This window comes from Ambystoma mexicanum, chromosome 9 (assembly GCF_040938575.1).
Source record: "Ambystoma mexicanum isolate Mex_15411 chromosome 9, UKY_AmexF1_1, whole genome shotgun sequence".
In the NCBI taxonomy this organism is placed as follows: domain Eukaryota; kingdom Metazoa; phylum Chordata; class Amphibia; order Caudata; family Ambystomatidae; genus Ambystoma; species Ambystoma mexicanum.
In genome coordinates, this window is record NC_090931.1 from 1,078,205,044 (window position 1) to 1,078,227,603 (window position 22,560).

At 43.1% G+C, this 22,560-nt stretch overlaps 1 protein-coding gene across 3 annotated transcripts in view; it reads left to right on the forward strand.

Annotated features, from left to right (window-relative positions):
* Nucleotides 1–22,560, forward strand: part of ACVR1 (activin A receptor type 1) — a 903,677-nt gene that overhangs the window by 722,416 nt on the left and 158,701 nt on the right. For all 3 annotated transcript variants that reach the window (XM_069616402.1, XM_069616400.1, XM_069616401.1), the window contains one exon: nucleotides 7,367–7,564. In XM_069616402.1, coding sequence (XP_069472503.1) covers nucleotides 7,367–7,564 — 198 coding nt within the window. The remainder of the gene's footprint in view (nucleotides 1–7,366; nucleotides 7,565–22,560) is intronic.

A 22,560-nucleotide genomic window follows, 5' to 3' on the forward strand; every position in this document is an offset into this window, starting at 1 on the left:
AGTATCAGTAATGAAAACCCAACAGGCACATGTGCATGATAAATTATTCACGGGCAGTGACTTAAAAAAAAATGGGTGAAGGTGGTCAGTAGGCCTAAAGGTATGCAGTGCACCTACCAAGTTTACCCCCTAATATCAGGCAAGGGCTCGCAGGAAAAAAAGAGAAAATCCTACCATCATACATTAATGCAAGAGCCTGCCACCTGCTTCACATCGCCATCAGAGGCACCAGCAGAGCAGTGCCACAGGGACAGGACCCTGTTCTGAAGAGGAACTTTAAGGGACGCATATTATTTGAATTAATTACCTGGTGAAAAGAAATATGGATTGCAAAAAGATGTCTGTAATGCATTAGTTACTCCCTGAAAAAATGTTTTCACCCCACTTCAAAAAATTGGGAGAACAATGTTCCAGCATAAAATCTTATTTTGGGCCCTGAAAGTCAGCATGTGCCTAGCAGTCCTTCACGTTCCAAGCCTAGGTGCTTTAGCCCCAGACTCTGGCACCACGCCTTGGCCCAGGTGCATCTTACTAGCGTCCATACGAGGATCTGAGAATGTTGATGCGCTTGTATTTGGGGCGATGAATGGTACCTATGCAATTACAATTTGGGTATCTCTCACCACCCTATGCAATGATAAAAAAGAACAGATCAGGAATTGTAAGTAAAGAACGGGATAACACATTAAAATACCTTTTTCATTTCCTGGTCCTCATGTTTGTTTTCCCTCCATCCTCTCCTCATTTTTTTCCCTTCAATCCCCTCAAGGCTGCGGTTTTCTGTTCCAATTCCCGCTTCAGTTGTGTACCCGGATTGGTTGTTTCTACTCTTGTTCTCCCCTCTCCTTCCTGATGTGCCCCCTTTTGTGTTATCAGAACATGCCCTCATCAAACATCCCATAGAATAACATTGCCTAACATTCGCCAGCATATTAGTCATGACATAATGTTATGAAACCTACATTCACATACCTAACGTGATCGAAGGACATCTTAACATACTTTAAAATAAAATCTCATAACATTAACATACCATAACATCACTCACACAGGTGCAGATTCACCTATTCACAAACACGTATTGAAATGCTCACACAACACATTTCATGAACATCATGCATACATCATACACTTTTTTCTTTGCTTTTGAATGTTTTCCACAGTGTGATGCAGGTGCCTGCCTCGCTCTCGCTCTCTATCCACCCCCTTGCTCTGTCCCCCTCTTCCCTCATTTAGCACAGGGATGGGCATAACTGGAGGGTGGGGGGAATCATGGCACAGCAGTGAGTTTAAAAAAATGCTAAGCAGGTAGGCCGCACACACTTAGGCCACAAGTTGTGTTCCTCGTTCATGACATTTAAACAGCTTGTGCTGGCGCAGGCACCCTGACCTCGCAGCCCAAAGTCCACGTAGCAACAAGAAAGACCAGCATCGGCAAAGTCAACAGTTACTTTTATATTGGCATGTGTGAGGAATTGTCATCGGGCAATGGTGTAGAAGTCCTGACTTTTTTGATTTGTATTAAGTAATAAAATGATGCAAAATCCTCAGGGAAAAAATTAAAACATTGACATCACAAATAAGTATTTTGTATAGAAAATATTTTACCTTCTCCTTAATACCCATTATTTAATTTTACCTCTTAAAAATTGAACCATGTCGATTATGTATACTTGATTTATGGATGGGAGAGATGGATCCATTTTTAGACATGATTCAAGGTAAACTGTGGAAAAGTGTATTGGGTTTAGCAACATCTGTTCCCAATGACATCATTCCGCATGAACTTGGTTTATTGCCTCTTTCTGCCAAATGGAATTGGAGAAAATTGAATAATTATAGGAAGATGCTTAGTCCCCCCAGGAGCTCCCTGTATGTGGATCTGAGTAAAATAATAGAACAAAGATCTCTACCCGTTCTATCGGAATTTGTAAAGAAAATGGATGGGATTTTGGAAGCTACAAAAATATTACTATGGAAGATTTTATATTAGGTTTACCAGCTAATAAATGCAAATTCCAACTGTTGATTTGGTGTATGCAATCAGACTGTATAGGAACCATCAAATCATTTAAAGGATACGCATTATTCAGAAAAAAAATGGGCGATTTGCCCAGATACATACACAAATTTCGGTGCTTGGTTGCAAGAAATTTATATATGCGTTTTCGACTCAGTTTTGTACTTACGATCGATCGTATTCATAGCTGGACTGGGAACAGCGTCAAGTCTGGGAATCGAGGCTTGGAATGTCGTTTCTGTCTAATTTCTGGTCCTATTGAATCTTTGCAACATTTGGTGATGTATTGTATATATTTTGAGGAGCTTAGAACTAGACATTTTGGAAGTTATTTGTATTCTGGTACCGAACTTTCGAGGCAAACATTATGGAATCGATGTATGTGGGGGAACAGTATACATTTGCTTATCAGTGTAACTAATTTTCTAGAAGTGCTAGTGAAATCCATTGCAGCACTTAATGAACTGAACTGAATTTATGATTTTAGTTTTGCAAGATATGTTTTAAATTATGTTTGATTCTCTTTGAAAATGTTGTATGTATTTGTAAATTTTAAAGAAAAAAGGAATTCAGAATCTTATATTTCTATTTTTTGTAAATTGTAAAGTTTCAACCAAGAATCAAATACAATAAAAAAATAATGATGCAAGCAATTCCAAATCATTTTAAAATATGCACCCATGTTCCAAAAACTAGATAACTATGAAAATGCTATCCTGGTGGCATGCAAACTGTAAATATAAGCCATACCTGAAAGTGAGGTATAGTGGATAGCATCTCTCATAGTTATCCCAACCACACCAATTTGAAATGTCGCATGGGTCAGCCCTGTGATCCAAACTCAGCTGTTGGATGATTGTGTATTCCCCCAGCCAGGCTGCTTTCAGCAAGACTGTAGCCCTGGTGGTTGTCTTTTTGTTCCTTTGTGAGGGCAGGTAACGCCCTCCCCAGAGAGTCAGCCACTCCAGAGGAAGCTATGATGGGAACAGGATTCGGAGGGAACTCTCATTCACAAAAGGAGTAGCCTCACACCAGAGTGCTGCATACTAAAGGCAACTTTGATTCTATTGAGAAGGGAATGTGGGTTGTTAGTGTAGACAGAGGGAGATCCTTACAGTTGGAGGCAAGTTCCACCATTTTGTTTCTCTACCTCTTACCTTCCTTTACCCCCCCCCCCCTCCCCCACTTCCTGTAGCAAAAAGGACTTTGGTTGTGATGTCAAAAGAGAAAGTTTACTTGTTCCAAGAGAAGTGATTGTACACCAAAAACAGGCTTGCTTTGGTCCGATCACCTGTAGATTTTTGCTTTACAATGAAGTGGTCTCCCACTCCTGCTTTGAATAATCTCTGGACTTCATACCTTCAAAAAGATTTTGTAGCACCCTCTTGGGAGAGCAGTCCTATCAAAGTTCTCCAGTTGTGAGGTGAAGACAGGTAGGCCAAGGCAGAGGCTAGCTTGGTCCCTAACCATCCACATGGCACATTGGCAGTGACCTGCTGCTGGAGCTAGATCTGCACCTCTGCCAGCCACCCTGCTGCTCCTGGATATCACTGTGCTTAAGAACCCCTGCACTTAAGAACCCCTGCAAAGTATGTGCCAGCCTCTGGCATGTTAGGGAACCTGGGAAAAGGATTAATCTTGCCCCTGAGATCCAGGAGTGGCACTCACAGCTCCTGAGAGCCAACACAGCCAGGTTCCTTCTCTTTCAATGTCAAAACCCTGTAAGCTTTGATTTGAGTTTGTTTGAGACTGTTTCAAACTTATGGGGACCTCTGGGGCTGCCTTTGGCACTCACCAACTTTTGAACCACAGTTCTGCCTGTTCGAACCAGTTTTCCCACCGCATCAGCTGAAGCATATTGTTGCTGCGGCTCGAACAAGAAGCATTGCTCCATTTGCATCGCCCAAACAACTGTTCGAGCCACCCATCCCTTTGTTGCCGTTCAAGCTAATTATCAAACTGACCCTGATTTTTCTCCAAACCGCATCAAACAGACTCACCTGTGCATCTCATCAGCCATCCGCCATTGAACCTAGATTGTCAAATTAACCTGGTGACGCTCATTATCTGCATCGTTTCGAAATGCAGCGTTCTTCCATTCAATCCCACCTCAATACCTGCCTGCTGCTGAACTACTCGGACTGCTGCATTTCAAACCACACCTCCAAACGGCACTGAGAAGCCTTGTTTTCCGTTGTTGAACTGCAAAGACGCTGCAAAGGTATTATTGCCTAATAACTGCCCATATCCATTTTGGGCCATAGAGACCGGCTACGTGTCATCCCTTTTTGCAACGCAAGAATATATACATTTTTGAACATTGTGGGTTTTATTGCCTTTCCTTCTTCTGTCTGAATATGCAGAGTGCTGCATCTTTACATATTGCATATTTTGTGTTCTTTGTACAGGGGCAGGCTTTTTGTACTATTTTCTATTTAGTCATTTTTGCAAATGGTGTGTATACATTTTCTTAATAGAACCTTGTTTGGACTTTCCTTTATTTTGGACTGTTATACTTTACTGTTTGGGTTGCTACTGTTTCACGTTTACACGCTTCTTGAGAGTATAGCCTTCCCTCTGCCTGCTTTGCCACAAAAGGCAACAGAGGTAGGACACTTGACTGTGCCGTGTTTCTTTACCTTTATGATTGGATTCACTCTTATTTTGTAGAAGTGTGAGGACTGAGTAGGTGCCTTAGCCCCTGCTCATCCTTGTACTCCTGCAGGGCAGAAGTCAATTTGTCACAGCCTTGGAACAGCGTATTCCATGCACTTTCATAATGTTACTATTTGGCCATAAAATGGCAAATTGTATTAGCCCCTCTTTATATAATGACAGGGCCTGGAAAATGCATACATAATGCCTATACAAGAACCAAAACTATTGCTTTTGCCAATGCTTGTTATTAACAGGCCTGTCAGTGCAAGTAACAAAACAAAGGACACACATTGATTATAAATAGAGTGCCTAAAGGCAAACCTGGTTGCAACATTTTTATTACACGCAGAGCTGGTTTATATTTTGAAGTTAGCCATTATCTAACAGAAGACTACTTAGAAAAGGCTTCCTCTTACAAGCAGTGTTGGAACAAAGCGATGGTGGGAGATGAGTGTTATCGATGGGGAAGGGAAGGCAGTGGTAAAGAATGGTCATGCGGACTAGCATGGCTGTAGGGGGTCAATAAGTGGTTAAACATCCAAACTAATACCTCCTCATAGGCAGTGCTTAAAGCACCACCTACTTGCCAAAACGTAAACGTTGGAAAATCATACCCAAAGTCCTTTACCTCATTATTTTGCTAATTTTTACACTTCTGATTCCAGAGCTCTCAGGTAAAGTGGCCATGCATTAGAAGGCCCTCCCATTCCTTTTATTTTCCCTTTGAATCCTGGGACTTGTAGTTTTTTCTTTCCCATTTGAAATTCAGGAAAACACGTCAGATTTCCAAGGAAACACAAGAACACACCGAGAGGGTTGAGCTTGGACTGCAATGCTACACTGAGCTCAAATGTACGCCACGAAAGCACTTTGATTTGCTCTGTCGGAAAATCAATGGTTAGGTTGGTGTATTGTGGTCTGCCCATAGAACCCCACCACGACCCTCCCTCCAGTCCCCAAAAGAAAAGGAATCCATGTACATCTTTCAGTACCGGTTATGGGAATGCAAAGATAGGACATGTGGAAACTAAAAAAGCAGTCACAGAAAAAGGTGAGCATAGGCTTAGACAAACTAGGAGTGGAGTGCACAACACACATTTGCATTAAACTATGAAATCACAAGTTTGGACTAATAATTAACAGATTTTCATGCAACAAAGGTTATGTCAATAAGACATTTTGATATTTGACTGGATACAGCTTATTTATTGAGGAAAAAGGGATGGCTGCCTAATAAATGACATTCACTGAATCTGTAATGGTGTGCAATGGGCACTGCCACTTTAAAGCTGCTTACAGGCAAACGCACATCAGAACATGCTGTTGTACCCAGCAAACCTGCCTGGGTAAGCACATTTTAAGGCAAGGGAATCTGCCTTATGCAATCAAGTGAAATCTCATCACTGCACATCTCTCCTAACTGCCTGTCGTGAGTAGTCTGAGGAGGTCAGATAAAACTGTTCGCTTTTTAAATGCTTGTTTTTAAAAGGACAGATATGCATCAAGGGCCTGAAGGCACACTTGGTTAAGACCTTGTCATGACCCCAGCGGCACATTTTACAGCTGCAATTAAGCCATTAACTGCAGCAGGCAGCTCAGACATGATACTGGCAGGCCAAAGTTTGATGTTACTGCTTGATTGTGCTCAAAGAGCTCCCGGCTTGGAAAGGAAAGATGTTGGGCGGAAGTGGCCACAGGAAGTAGTATGGCCATGGGCAATCAATGGGTTGGTAAATAACCAAACGCCTACAAGTTGTGTGCCCCTACTCACATACCATCTCTCTCCTAGCTGAACTCCATTGTAATAGTTTTGGCTTATAAGTGGCTCCAGAGCGCCACTTAATAGCCAAAACTAATACAGGTTTTGGCCTTACCAGCTACTGACGACACCAAAGGCCAGGGCTGGGAGCAGTGCTCGGCCAAAAGGAAGTGCTAGGGTGACTCTGTAATCTGAAAGTAAGGTAAGCATTGCAGTTTGTAAAGAAATGCAATTCTGAGACATGTTTGCAGTGCATTTTTACAATGTAACTAAGGTAGGAGGCATGGCGTAGCGAGCGGGCAGTGGGGGATGGCGCTCAGGAAAGTGGAAGGAGCTTCAAAGGGGGCGACTGAATGCTATGCCCCTCCCTAGCTCCAACCCTGCTTTCCTTAGGACAGTTACATACAAACACAATGCATAGTACTTGCTGCTTACAGGTAAGGCTCTGGCGTGTTCAAGACCAGCTCAGAGCTGATCTTCATTTGTTGGCAATAACCACCTTTTTAAGATGTCCTATTCCTGGTGGTAATGCATTTGCCACTGACTGTAATTTTACTACTTGTGGTAAAACAGCAGAGTGGAATTTTCAGACTAGCAGTATTTTCCCCTTCTGTAAGTTGCTAACGTTACCTCTGGCAGTATTTTCCATTTACCAGCGACGGTAGCTTTACACCTCTTTCTAGAATTAGTCTCTTCTACTTCGTAGTTCACCAGTCATTCCGTGATTGCTTATCCCTCATAGCCATGAAGGTGTAAATGGTGCGGGGGGACAAGTTTTATTCTTTCTACGTTGCAAGATTGATAGCAGGGTTCACACTGCGTAATTGAAGCCAAATGTGTTCAACATCCAGCATTACACATCAATTTGCCTGTTTTTGATGAATGTATTAATGCAATTCCTAGTAATGATGACGTGTGTCGCCTTTTAGGTTTGGCGGTGATGCATTCTCAAAGCACCAATCAGCTTGATGTGGGGAATAACCCCCGCGTGGGAACAAAGCGGTACATGGCGCCAGAGGTTCTAGATGAAACCATCCAGTCGGACTGCTTTGACACCTATAAAAGAGTTGACATTTGGGCGTTTGGACTGGTTATTTGGGAAGTAGCCCGGAGGATGGTTAGCAATGGTGAGTACACTTGCTTTTCTTAAAATGTTCTAGCTCGGAGCCGTTAAACATAGAAAAGCATGAGCCGCATGAATGCTTGCTTCGCATTTTTTGGAATCATCTGCAGCCCATGACTGATATGGTGTGAATCGTTGGTCAAAAGAATTATTTTGTAGTAGAAATGCCATTGCTTGTAAATTGAGGCCTAGCAGAAGGGCATACGTTTTCATCTGTCATTTCGCCTGTTTAAATGCTTCTGTTTTGCGACACGCAGGCACTTTTGCTTTCACGTATGTGTTAATCTTGGAGTTAGGGTGGACTTCAGCATAATATCATTAATGGCATTTTCTATCCTTGCCATCGAGACAGTCACTGTGGACCTCTTTCTTGTACGTTGCCTGGCTGTTCGCCATTTTGCATATCCGCGCCAATACACACGCCAAGCAAAAAACTCCAACCCGATTTTGCCACTGAACTTTCAGCAGCCGGGGTGACACCACGATGTCACCATTCCAAACGTGAACTGCTCCTGGCAAATTCATTTGTTTTCCATCATTTTGAATCGTACGGCTGATCTAATGCCATGTTTCCCAAGAGAATATTTTTACCTAAACTATACATGTAATATTTACATATTTTATTTTGCATTTACTTCGATAGACCAGCAGGGATACATTTGACCCATTGGTTTCTCTGGACACACGAATCTTGGTTACTATTTATTCTCCAATGAAGTGTCTGGGATATTTTTCATAAAGTTTCTTCTAATCTCCCTAAATGATAGCTTCTCACATCTTTCCCACCAAGGCCTCAGCAATAGTCCCATATTTACACATTTGCTGTCTCTCCACCAGAATCCTACCGCTCTGTGTTATTCCATCAGCCTCCCACATCACTCTTCAGCCTTGCCATGCAATTACGCTCATCCCCACAATGTTCACATAAACTAAGTATATTTATGAATGCATTACAAAATTCACCCTTAACAGCCGTTTCAATGCATTGCGCGTGCCGCTCTTGATGACCAGATTGTGTCCTATGGCCTCCTGCGTTGAAAGTGCTGGCACGTTTCTGCTGTGCTATTCTGATTTTGGTCACTTTCTAGGAAACCCACAGGGATTGACCAATCCCAAAAGTGACCCATTGCTTATGATTGCCAACATTAGCGCTTGGTTCCTTGGAAGGAGAGGGGTGTTCTATGCCAACAATTAAGATTCCAGAGACAGAACGGGTATATCTTTAATCGCTTGGCATTTCAAGGTATTCACCTGATATTTAATTAAATGTTGAACACTGGAGAGAGGGTCCGCCTAGTTTGTCATGTTTGATCGATACTGAAAAGTCCTAGTTTTACAGACTGTTGTGGTCTATCCCACATATATCATACCTCATGGGCAAGTAACTTATGTTTAAGTTTTACATTCCCTGTCTGACTGGTGTTTGGTGATTCCACCTCACAGTGCACTTGCATAATTTGTCTACATTTCATACCCAAGATGTACTTTTTCTGTACAGATGCAGCTTGTCTTGAACTCACAAATCATGACTTCATATACTGCATCACAATTCAATTCTCCCCCTTCCAAGAAGTGTCAATTGTGGCTCCTTAGTAAATCAGTGCTGCTTTTTAGTTTTTATCTTAATGAATCTATATTCAACTACAATGAAGTCCCTTTTAATATAAATATATTATATATATGTTAAAAAATCAGCCACTCTGGTATAGTCTGCAACTAGCAATAGTTGCAGTGACCCGAGACGGTTATGATCAAAGCAATTAATCTTAGTGTACACAATTTTAGCATTTTAAGGCCAGCATGTGGATATGGGTGTTCCTTTCTTATGCATGGCCCAAGAAAATCTAGTAAAAAAAAAAAGATCAATGTGAAAGCTTGTTGTAGTACTTAAAGTATGTGAAGTTTAGCCTATATTAATGAGCTCACTTGTTCTGGGGAGGAGGGCAAAAGGAGAATTTGGTCAAGTGAGCATGATCTATTTCTGGGCCTAGGTCCTGACCATGGTATTTTATAGTCTGGGTTGGGGCATTGGAGTAAGGTGCATAGCAGGTAGTGCTCTGCAGCTTCCTTTTCCCTGGTCCATTGTCCCCGCAGTAAGATTCCTCTACAGTGGTGGTCTAGCGGTTGGTCCCCTTTGTACATGGGAGCTAATGTTAAAGGCTACCCTCTCACTGTGCCCTTTGTGGTAAGTTACAAACGGGAGATGGACGAGATAATTACTTGGATAAAGGTTTCTTTATTTTGAACCTGTCAAAAACTAAGCTGTCCCTAAATCTCTTTGCCCTAATCTAAAGAAAAGAAATCTAAAATAATGCTTGTCAGGATGTCTTACAAAGTAGACCAGGATGGCAAACTTGAGTTAAACTTCTGTCGCTATCACTTGGTAGAAAGGAAATAGCCTAATTCTTTTAAAAAAAAGGTACAATAGGGGCCATCGCCCAAACAAAGGAATGGTGGCTGGTTTCTGATCCCACAGAAATGTCTTTCTCAAAAGACCAGGTGTTCCTTGCCCCTTGTAGCATTCCAGACAGGACACTGTGAAACCGGAGGGTGTTCTCACTCCTATTCCCTACGGATCCTCTGTGCAGGTGGCCAGGGAAAGGCCATCGCTTTTGGATCCTGACCCTGGGGTGGTGGACAAGTGAGGGAGGCATTACCTGGGTGGAGGGTCTGTAGGGACTGGGAGTAAGATGCCCTTGGGAGAGACCTGGTGTCCCCCTTTCCCTAATAATGACGAAACTAACCCATCTCCTGTCTTTATGGGGGTATTCCAAAACTACCCTGAATAATTCACACATGACCATCAAAAGTACTGAGATGAGGTAGAAGCAACCAAGAGTAGTGAAGGCTAGTCACTTTCACCACTTAGATAATTGGGCGAAGAAGAGGCCTGCTGCGAGCAGTAAAGGTCAGGCATGTCCCTTTAATGATGGCCAGGGAGGGGTGATGGATGTTAAGGATTTTGATCAGGTAACACACCTTGGTCTCAGCCTAGTATGTAGCGCACAATTGAGATGGCTTTTTCTTTATTTTATGCAAATTAAATTTGAGATGCTACACCACTCGTATCACACCCCCTTTTTCAAATACCCCGGGTCACAATTGACCATGAACCAGGCCAGCTGGTGAAAATGCAATATTTATTTATTTAAAAATTAAAAGGAAATCAGTGATGATTACAATGGAAATGGAAGCAATGCACTCGATTAACCAGAGCCTAGAACATATACAAAGCACAATTGAATAGGAGCACTTTTTGTATTGGGAGAGAGCACACAAGTTAAGATGTCCCCCAGCAATGTTCCCTCAACCCACAATTAATCAACTTCTGAGTGGATAGAAAGAAGCAGCAGTTAGTCAGGAATATGTGACAGTAAACAGAATCAAAATCCGACCTTCCCTCACAAAATTTGCAAAGGCCTAAAATGACACTCGGATTTCAACAGATAATTATATGTATTTAAATAATGATATTCATATGTTTTATCACAGTAGCAAGAATATTATATCACTAAACCCTTTTGATTTTAGGAAAGATAGCACTCAAGTTAGAATTTCCCCCTGCCATGTTCCCACAACCCACAAATAATCAATTGTGAGTGGATAAAAAGAAGCAGCAGATAATCAGGAATGACAAATAGGAAACCAAATTGAAATCTGACCTTCCCTCCCCAAATAAGAGAGAAAAACGGATCTCAAACCCTGGCAATGTTAAAAATGACACTCGGACATGGATGAATAAAATAATGAATGTGTGTAACAAAAACCTTGAAGCAAATATAATTCTTCCCTAAAGCAACAATGTAAAGGTACAAACAACCACAAGCAATGGATTAGCAAGAGCACACAGTTCGAAAAATGAGTGGAGGATTTAAAGCAGTTTGCAATCCAAATGACACGTTGGAAACTTTGCAAATATTTGTATTCTCTGTAAATTTACTAAAACAGTTTCTTTGAAAATCGGGTGAATATTTTTAGATAGGGAGATAGATATATATCACAGGTATATTATGGAAGAGAAATTAAGTCTCTAGCTGTTAAACTGAATGAGATGGGCAAGATAGAATGAGGTGCATTTTTGGAAAAATCGGGCAGTGAAAAAGGAAAGGAAATCAGTTTTGACAAGAACAGTTTTACTAAACAGTAGAGTATTTAGGCTAGGCCACCAAAGAGGGACACAATAAACTCCAGGGTTGATTTGTGAGTTCAACCCTAGCTCCGCAGCGCCCACCCTGGCGGAACCAGTCCAATCACTCGAAATATGATTTAATAGCTTAGGATTTCACGAGACAAAATTACTAAAGAGATGGCGCTAGCACTAGAAATCAGTGGCAGGGTGGTAAGAATGATTCTGACAGCATTACAAGTTATCAGGGTGACTTAGAGAGTGGGATGAGGAAAAGACAAAATAGGCTATGGGTTTAGGTGGGGTGGCAATTGATACTTACGGTCCACTTTTTAGTTTTTGGACAGTCCGCGTTGTGGTCACCACATGGATCTGGTCTAACAAAGGACAGCCGGACAAACGCAGTGGGACAGGATCAGCTGGCAGGGACTGGATACCAAAGGATAGTTTTGGTTACCAGGTAGCACTTCTGGACTGGCAATTCTGGTCACTGGATACTACAGGTTAACTGGATGGCAGGATTGCAGCAAGCAGTGAGTGGCAGCAGCATGCAGTGAGTGGGATCAGGCTGCTTCGCTTCCCCAAATCACCACAGCTTTTCCCCTTCTTTATTAGTGAATTTTAGTGGTTTTCAGATTTGAGGCCTTACTGGGAATGGGACCAGCAATGCTTGGGTTTTGCAGTGAACCATGGAGCAGGATCAGCAATGTTTTGGCCTGTAGTTGGAGTCTGGATCTGGAAGATGACTGGTACAGGAATACAGCTTAGGAAATCAGGCATAGTGTCTGTCTAGGGTCTTGTCAGGGACCTATATTTATAGTGCATAATGACATCATCACAGTATGTGCTGGGCAGGGTTAACTAAGCATGGCCCTAAACTACTTGGATTGGGCACGGGTGCTAGTCTCCGCCTTGCTCTCAACTGGTTGGATTTCCAAGAGAATAATGTCAAGTTTATGTGGGAGTTTTACAATATCCAAAAACTCCCACATTTACTTTACTGAAAATCTGATTTTGCCAAAAACATAATTTACACCATTGCAATCTCTTGGCAAATTATACACACAGGTTACATATTATATGCAGCACATATCAGTCCAATCATCAAGTCTGTGGGACCTTGTTTCGTCCTTCTGATACATTTTGGTAATTTTAAACATGAACGATTCAGCCTAAAATTCCACAACTTTATACACATATGCAAATTATCCCAAGGAATGTATATACAAAATGTTATGTTTGCAACATTGATACTTTCTGATTTATCTTCAATATTTTGCCCTTTCTGTCCACAATGTGTCAGTGAGTTCTGCCATGTCCCGAAAGCAAGCACGAAAAATCACTTTTAAACTGCAACATTTTTACAATTTTTCAACCTCTTGTGGCAAAGATAGAAGTCTTTAAAGTTTATCCCTGAAATAGTCTTTGGGAACAAATGGTAGTCTTTGTTCCTGAATCAATTTTTTTTTTCTGTCCTTCCACTGCTGCCAGCTGTCATTTCCTTTAGAGCAGGGTGGTGGCTTCTCCTTTGACTGGAGTTATATTGCCCTCTCCACACCTCAGGCTTCCATCCCTGGGAGCTTAATTGTTTGGGCTCCAGCAGAGACAAAAGTCTGTTCAACACCCCCAGCCCCCCATAATTATCATGGGGTTGTCAGTATCTGCTGAGAGTTTTTATGGTAGTCTCCTTCCCCTTGGGGGAAGTTTCAGCCTGCCATTTGGAATAACCAATTTCTTTTTAGCTTGCAACTTGAGCACAGTTGGTTCAAAATCTTTATTTCCTGATTTTTGGGTCCTGAATTTAAACAAACCTGTGAAAGAAAATAAACCATGTATGTATTTTCACCAGCAACAAAGCCCCTTTACATTGCCAAGTAAGCAGGCTTTCCTCCAACAATTTATTTTTAAACAGCCCATTTTTTTTTTCTTCAGTCAGCTTAAACCCATTTTTACACATGTTGAAAACTGCTAGCATTTTATTTCCTTTAAATTCGGTTTGGCAGCTCCACCAGATTCCCACACTGTTTTTGCAGCTGTAGTCATTTCCTTGAATGCAGGAGTTTTATCTAAAGCATAGATACATTGACACAGACATGGCTCAGAGAGTTATAGTCTCGTAACTTCTGAGATTGGATACTTTTGGAAATAAATAAACGTGTGTTCCTGTGCAAGTGAAAGTGAAGTTTCTTATTGATTTCTCTGAGTTGGTTTGACTGGGCCTGTCACCCAGGAATTATGCCTGGTTTTGGTGAAGCACAGTGAAATATCCTGGGCTTGACGGGGCCTTTTTAATCACAGTGGCTTTAAGGATCAGAGGGAATCAGCGTCACAGCAGCATTTTTTTTAAGTGTGAAAATCTTTCATTTTGAAGGAGAATTTTGGGTTTTGCGCAAAGGAGTGCTTCCTTTCCACTTGATTCCATTTCTATGTTTCAGAACACACTCGCATACTTTTTCAGTGTGTCTCCTTGTTCCATCTTGCCTGAAGTGGGCTAGGCAGGATGGTGCTGATATCTTTTTGTTGCTGCCCAAATGCAGTTTTGAGGTCCTGGTGCACACAGGAGCCAAGCGCAGCCAGGTTGTTGTTTCTTGCACAAATGCAGCATAGTGATGTGGGGCAATGCCATCCAGTGGGTCAATATATCCCCAATATAATTCTAAAACAAGTGCAAAGTTAGAACATGCTGCAGCCAAATTCACACTTTTGAAACTTGCGTTTGTCTTAATTTACGTTTAAAATGACACTAATTTTATGAAAAACGGGTGATCTACTTTGATTTTCAATGCGGTTTTTGGGTTGGGGAATAGATGTACATCACAGGGACAATACAGAAGTGCAAGGGTGTCTCTAGCTACTAAACTGTATGAGATTTGCAAGATAGAAAAAGGTTCGATTTGGGTAAAATGAAGCCATGAAAGAGAAAAAAAATCAGTTGAGAAAAGTACAGGTTTGACTTAAACTAGATTATTAAGACTATATTGATAAAGAGTGACACTGTAAGATCCAAGGTTGATTCGCAACATCAACCTTGTCACCCCAGCGCTCATCTTTACCTGGAAATTAGTTTGATTACTCAAAATATGACTAAGGGCTTACGATCTATTCAGGACAAAAAGGAATAGGAAAGTGGCGCTAATGCTTGGAGATAAATGACAAGATGCACAGAGAATTCTAACAGTTTTAACAAGTTACCAGGGTATGGATAGGGTTGCTTATAGAGTGGATTAAAAAAGAAAGGGTCAAAATGGGGTAGACTGTGTTTCTCTGAGATGGGGAAAATATTCACAGTCCACTTTTGAATCTGGGATTTTGGACAGTCAACCGGTTCTGTTCACAAAAGACTCTGGTCACTGGATAACAGACTATCCTGGCAAAAGACAGCTGGGCACAGGTCTGGTGACCGAATACTAAAGGTCAGCGGGCATGCAGGTAGTGAGCAAGAAGCCGGTCTGGTTTCAGGATACTTCCCAAAAAGGGTACCACAGCTCTTCCCTTTTGGTTATTGGGATTTTAGTGGGTTTTTCTGGATCATTGGCCTTGCTGGGATAGGATCAGCTATGCTTTGGCCTTGCTGAAGTGGGGTCGGCAATGCTTTGGCCTTGGAGTAGAATCTGGAATCAGCAAGATGAATGTAGCAGATCAGGAACGCAGGTGCAAGAAATTCAGGAGAGTGTCTAGAGTTCTGTCAAGGACTCTTATTTATAATGCATGGTGACATCAGATGATGTGGTGGGGCAGGCTTAGCATGCCTCTAAACAACTGGATTGGTCAGGTGTAATTGTTGATGCCTTGCTATCAGCTGGTTGGGTTTTTAAGGGCATGATGTCAGATTTATGCTGTGAGTTTTACAATATTCAAAACCTCCCACAGTTAATTTTGCCACAACAGTTTTGACATAAACGGCACATTTGTACAGTGGTAGCATTTCAACAAATTACATGAGCAGATTAAATATTTTGTGCAGCGCATGTCAGTCCAACTCTACAATTTGTGAGACGGCGTTTCGCCCTTCTAATAATTTTTAGTGTGAAATATTCAGCTTAAAATTCTATGACTTTATATATGGGTGTGGATTATAATTGGGGATGCAAGTATTAATTGTCATGGTGGCATCGTGTACGCATTCCTTAGAATTCCCACTTATCTGCCATTTCTGTTTCCAGTGTGGTAGTAAAGTCTGACATCTTAAATTAAAGGTCATGAAATCAACTTTTCACATTTTTGCGAAGTCCTGTGGCAAAGGTAAGTCTTACAAGTTTCATTAATGACATAGTCTTTGGACGCAAATGTTCAGTATTGTTCCACATACACAGGTATAGCTTCCAAGCTACCCCGCTCAGTCTAGGGTTGTCATGGAATTTTTTTTTTTAAGCTTCTTGTAGAAGTCACTTGGAGGTGTGATTTTCTTTTTCAAGCATTTGTGTCCCAGAATTTCTATAGTGAAAGGCCTCCGCACAGACGAAAGTCTGAGTATGTGAACTTTCTTTGTCTTCGTCAGTCAAAGTTTTCCAACCTATTAATTAATAGCCAAGTGTCCTGGAAGTTTGTGGTGGTTCCTTTTGGGGGGAGCCTTAACTTAGCCAACAGGCAAAACCTGTTCTGAAGCTTGCAAAATCCAGCCAATGCAGTTTACCAGTTTTATTTCCTTTTTATTTTGTCCTGAATAAAAAACAAGCTTGTTAAATAAAACATCCCCTGTATGTTTTCCCAGCAACAAACCCCTTTACATTGCTAGGCACGGACAATCTTTCATTTTACATTGTACTTTTAAAACAGGCATTTTTTTTGTTGGTTTGCAAAAGCCCATTTTGACACATGGTAAATGTTGCTGTGATTTCTCTTCCATCTACTAAAAGCATGTTGAAGGTGTTTCCTTAGATTCACAACCTACTTAGGAGTTGTGGAGGCATTTATCAATGTCTGCTCTTGTGTTCTATATAGCAGATGCTGAGGTAGCACCATCCTTTGTCCAGTTATCAGCTCAAATGGAGACATCTTAGTTGCAGATGGTGTGGATTTGATGGCCATCAGGACAAGCTGCAATCGGATGTCCCAACTTGGCCCAGAATCTGCCACAAACTTTTTTAGAATGCTCACCATTTTTTTATTGTACCTGTCATGATGCCTACCTCCAAGGAGCCAGGCCCAGCCCAGCAACCCCAGAGGCAGACATCATTTTCCCCAAGGACGTCTCAGCGGGCCCAAGTTGGGGCCTTTTGGACGCAGTCCTGGCGCCTTTGGCGCCAGGCTCATTCTGGACCCCAGTCCTGGCGCCTTAGGCGCCAGGCTCATAAAGCAAGACATGTGTGTAAGTGTTTTAATGTGCACTTACCTGAAGCAGACCGTGCTGCTACATCCAGGCCCTCTTGAGGACTGAATGGGACTACTTTATCTTTTGGACAACTTTATCACTCAGGTGTGGTCTGAGGAAGAATAGATACCTGAGTGGAAGGATACATACCTGGAACTACTTTACAGGCTATTTAAACCACACTCGAAGAACAGCACATGCTTCGCGTTGTTCTGCATCTAGCAGCTGGACGCTCACCGTGTTTGCTCCTGCATTCGGACTTCTGCCACGCCTGCCAGCATCCTGATCACCTACAAAGGAAGAGAAAGAGAGAATAGGAGAAGGAAAAGACTTTACCTGCAAGATCCGCACTCCGGAGTCAGCTCGCCGACGATCCTGCAAAGGAAGACACTTAATTTAAAAGCACATCGCATCGACCGCCGCAGCGCCGCATTCCACTCACCTTCACAGGGCGCCTCCATGTTCAGCAGCGATCACCCGGATTCGCAGCCACGCTTCCACGCCTAGGGAGAAAAAGACAAGAGCAAAGGTGAGAGAGAGAAGGGAATGAGGAAACCTAAACCTCCATGTTAAGACTTACCTGTTGGGTCATTCCCTCTTCATTTCGGGTCCGCGCCGCATCCAGGCGTTTCCGGACCCCGGCCCCTATGGGGAAAAAGACATTAGCGTCAATGAGCGAATGAAAAGACATTACCCAAAAACGCTCATCAAGACTTACCTGATTTCTACAGGGATTGCACCTCGCATCTCGGGTCGGTGCCTTTTCCCCGGCATTCCGTACCCCGGCCCCTATGGGGAAAAAGACATTGACATTAGCATATTGATGCAAGGACAAAAGGGGAACCTTTCAAGGATCTTACCTGGAAGCCAAGCAAGTTTGGTTCTCATAAAACCAATAATCCAGTGAAGTAACTGGATACCAACGCGCCCCTGCATCAGAAGCAGGAAGGAGAGCTCGCCCTTCAAGACCATAAGGTGAGACGCCACGGGAAGCACAGAAGGGTTTCGAGGAGGGTGAGAGGGGAAAGGGGGAGGCTGGTAGCATTCCCCTCAGACAGTTAATCCCTTATTCTCGCCTACAGAAGGATACTTTTGCAGGCCGGACAAGCAGGAGTTGGGAGTCCGGTCCAGTCCATCTTCTGAGCCCCGCGCAACACCTTAGAAGAGGTCACAGCAGCACGATCCTGGCCAGCTCCTCCGTGGGAGTCAGGTGAGCGTAACAGAACGCGAAGCCTACCCACAATTTCCCACCCGGGCGCTATGGAGACTTCTGAGACAGACCAGCTGGCCCAGATGTTGGGGGAATTAATGGCAGAGGTACACTCAGCTCGCCAAGAGATTAATGCCCTCAAAAGAGAACTCATTCTCTCCAAGGAACAAACTGATGACCTGGCCAAACGATTGAAACAGAGTTAAGCTGGACAAATTCCTTTACCTAGTCCCGGGGGAATTTCCACTTTGTTGGGTTCGAGTAACCCTGTTCAGATCAATCTGCCGGGATCCATGCCTTTAGCACCGCCTGAACGTTTTGCGGGGGACCCAAAGAAATATGCCATTTTTATGAACCAATGTCGCTTACATTTTATATGCACACCAGGAGCCTTCACTGATGATAGGACCAAAGTGGCCTTCGTGTTATCGTACCTAAGTGGCTGTGCTGCCGATTGGTCTGTTCCCTTGGTGAACCAGAACGATCCAATTCTCCAGGATTTTCAGGGCTTTCAGGCCAGCATGGAAAGGTTGTTCGCTCGACACTCGCAGGGACAGGCCCTTGACAACAAACTGCTATCTCTACGACAAGGTAGTCAAGATCTTTTGTCTTATATAGCCTCCTTTAACAGACTGGTGGTGGAAACCGGATGGCCTGAAAATAAAAGGATCACTTTATTTCACCGGGGTCTGCGCGGAGAGCTAAAAGACATTCTGGCCCAAGTAGTGAATCCACCCCAGGGCTGCGCAGAATATATTTACTTTGTGGTACAACTGGATCACAGACTTCAGAATAGGAAAGCAGATCGGTCCAAGTTTGAAACCCGAGTACCGATCAGAACCCTCGTAAACCCCAGGAATACCGAAGCTTCGGAACCTATGCAAATAGGGGGAGTTAAGGGGCCGTTAACTCAGAAGGAACGCAAGAGAAGGCGACAAAAGCAACTATGCCTCTATTGCGGGGCTTCCGGTCACTTTCTTCGTGATTGTCCGGTAAAACCACCTAGGAAGGTGGTTGGTGCCTCTGACAACAACTTAATGGAACCTGTTTCGGGAAACGACCTGGCTCGACAAGCGTAGAGGTCCGCTTGGCGAGCTTGAAAACAAACTCTCTGACCTCGCATTTTGTCTTGCCAATGGTGCTCGTGGATCCAAAAAAGCCCCAACGGTTGCATGCCATCAAAGCATACGTCGACAGCGGAGCTATCGGAAACTACGTGGACCGCGAATTGGCCTCCAGGATGAACCTTCCTCTGCATCCAAAAATAAGCCAGGATGTCATTACTACGGTTGATGGTACCGAAATAGCCTCTGGGCCGGTAACGCATTCCACCACAGAAGTGACAGTTCTGAGTCTGGATGGACATCGGGAAGCAATAGTGTTTGATATAATCAAGGCTCCACAATTTCAAGTAATCCTCGGAATTCCTTGGTTAGAAACACACAATCCTCGAATAGACTGGCGATCAAAGAGAATAACTTTTCCAGATTGTGGTCCCACTTGTTATCCTAGAAATCCAGCTATTGGTTTAGTCACAGTAACCCCCACCACTGTTCAACTACCGGCAGAATACCTTGAATGCCAGGACGTTTTTCAGAAAGAACAGGCTAACACGCTACCCCCTCATCGTTCTTACGATTGCCAGATCGATCTAGTTCCCAATGCTCAACCGCCGTGTAGTAGGATTTACGCTCTCGCTGAACCTGAAAACCAGCATTTGCGTCAGTATTTGGATCAGTACCTTGCCAATGGCTTTATTCGCCCATCAAAGACCCCGGTCTCTTCCGCTTTGTTCTTCGTGCCTAAAAAAGGAGACCTTAGAACTTGTATTAACTACCGCGCTTTAAATCAGATAACGATAAAGAATCGTTATCCCCTGCCTCTGATCCCTGAACTTCTTGATCAAGTAAAAGATGCTCGTATATACACCAAGTTAGATCTCATGGGAGCTTATCACTTAGTGCAAATAAAAGAAGGTGACGAGTGGAAGACAGCTTTCCGCACCAAATACGGGCTCTTCGAATATCAGGTTATGCCCTTCGGTTTGTGCAACGCGCCTGCAGCTTTTCAATTTTTCATGAACGATGTTCTGCAAGAACTTATCGATGTTTGTGTCATCGTATACATCGACGACATCCTGGTGTACTCATCTTCTGAGTCAGATCATCGAAAACATGTTCGAGCAGTTCTAGAGAAATTGCGCCAGCACAAACTATTTGCCAAGCTGGAAAAGTGTGTCTTTCATACCACTGAGGTTGAATTCCTCGGATTTGTTCTGACTCCTAAAGGAATTCGAATGGATTCACGAAAGGTGGACGCCATCCTCAAATGGCCATCTCCCGGTTCAGTGAAAGGGGTTCAGAGTATGCTTGGCTTTGCCAACTTCTATCGAAGATTCATCCCGGAGTTTTCACGAATAGTCCAACCCATTACTGCTCTTTTACGTAAGAATAAACATTTTGAATGGACTCCAGAGGCCTAACAAGCCTTTCAAGACCTAAAGACCAAATTCACTTCCGCACCTGTGTTGAAGCACCCGCGTCCTGATCTCCCGTATATTGTTGAAACTGACGCATCCAGTTTAGCCATGGGAGCTGTCCTGTCGCAAAGGGATCCGAAAACTAACCAGCTACACCCTGTAGCCTTTTGGTCCAGGAAATTCTCAGCTCCTGAAATTAATTACGCAATTACCGACAAAGCGTTACTGGCCATTAAATCTGCTTTTAAGGCTTGGCGTCATTACCTCCTCGGTGCAAGACACACCATCACTGTAATTACGGATCACAGAAATTTGCAGTATTTAAAGACGGCCAAAGCCCAATCTTCACGACAACTCCGATGGGCTTTATTCTTTGCAGAATTTGATTTTATAATTACCTATCGCCCTGGCTGCAAGAATGGCAAAGCGGACGCCTTATCCCGGATTGGCATGGAAGAACCCAATTCGTGTTTAGAACCTGTGCCGATAATACCTGAACAAAGAATCTTAGGTTTGACTTCATTGCAAACCATCGAGGACGTTGAAACTCGAGTCAAACTACTTTTTGACCCTTCAGCCTTACTGGAATGGACTCAAAAGGGTCCCCACTTCACCGTTAAGGATAACTTACCGTACTTCCAAGAGCGGTTATTTCTGCCAAGTAAGGAATTGCAAGAACTAGTTATTGCTCATTATCATGAATCGTTAATGGAAGGACACCCTGGTATCGCTAAAACGGAAGAAAAGATCAAACACCAATTCTGGTGGCCTTCTTGGAGAAAAGACATAGTCTTTTGTGATGTCTTGCGGCGTTTGCGCCCAAAATAAAGGTCAAAGGAAGGTTGAAGTAGGCCAGCCGGCCTACTTCAACCCTTGGAGATTCCACCGGCACCTTGGCACACCTTGTCTATGGACTTCATTACGGACCTGCCTCCGTGTGGTGGTTACAACACTATCCTAGTAATCGTGGATCTGTTCTCCAAAATGGCCCACTTTATCCCTCTAAAAGGATTGCCTTCAGCTTCCATCCTGGCCAAGGAACTCCTGGAGAATATAGTTTGAATACATGGTTTCCCTTCCGTACTAGTCTCAGATCGTGGAAGTCAATTCATTTCCCATTTTTGGAGGAAGTGTTGCCAACTAGCACAAATAGATGTGCGATTATCCACCAGCCACCACCCCCAGACCGACGGACAAACTGAGAGGACAAATCAGACTCTCGAGCAATATCTTCGGTGCATGTTGCACCAATCTGAGTACAATTGGAAAGACATTCTTTGGATCGCAGAATATGCACAACAATTCTATGCATTCCGGAACCGGTCAAACTCCTTTTTATACTTTGTATGGTCACCATCCTCGAACCTCTGACCTAGATCCACCTCTGACCCTGGAAATGCCCGCAGTAAATCATCTGCATTCCACAATAACCTGAGCCTTCAAAGAAGCTACAACTCATTTACAGCAAGCCAAGAAAAAGTACAAAGAAAACGCTGATTTGCACCGAAGTAAAACACCTCCTTACCAAGTAGGAGACCAGGTTTGGCTAGCAACTAGACTTTTATCTCTCAAGGGCCCACGGACTTTAAATCCCAGATTCATTGGGCCTTACCCCATCAAAGCCATAATCAACCCAGTGGCCTTTAAACTGGATTTGCCTTCCAACATGCGTATTCATCCTGTTTTTCACGCATTACTTTTGAAACCGGTACAACCTGGAACCCGACTGTCCAAGCCTCCAGATCCTATTCAAATTGATGGGGAATTAGAATTCGAAGTGAAAGACATTTTAGACTCCAAAATGTTAAAGTCAAAACTCTTCTATCTTGTTGACTGGAAGGGTTATGGACCTCATGAGAGAGCGTGGGAGCCTA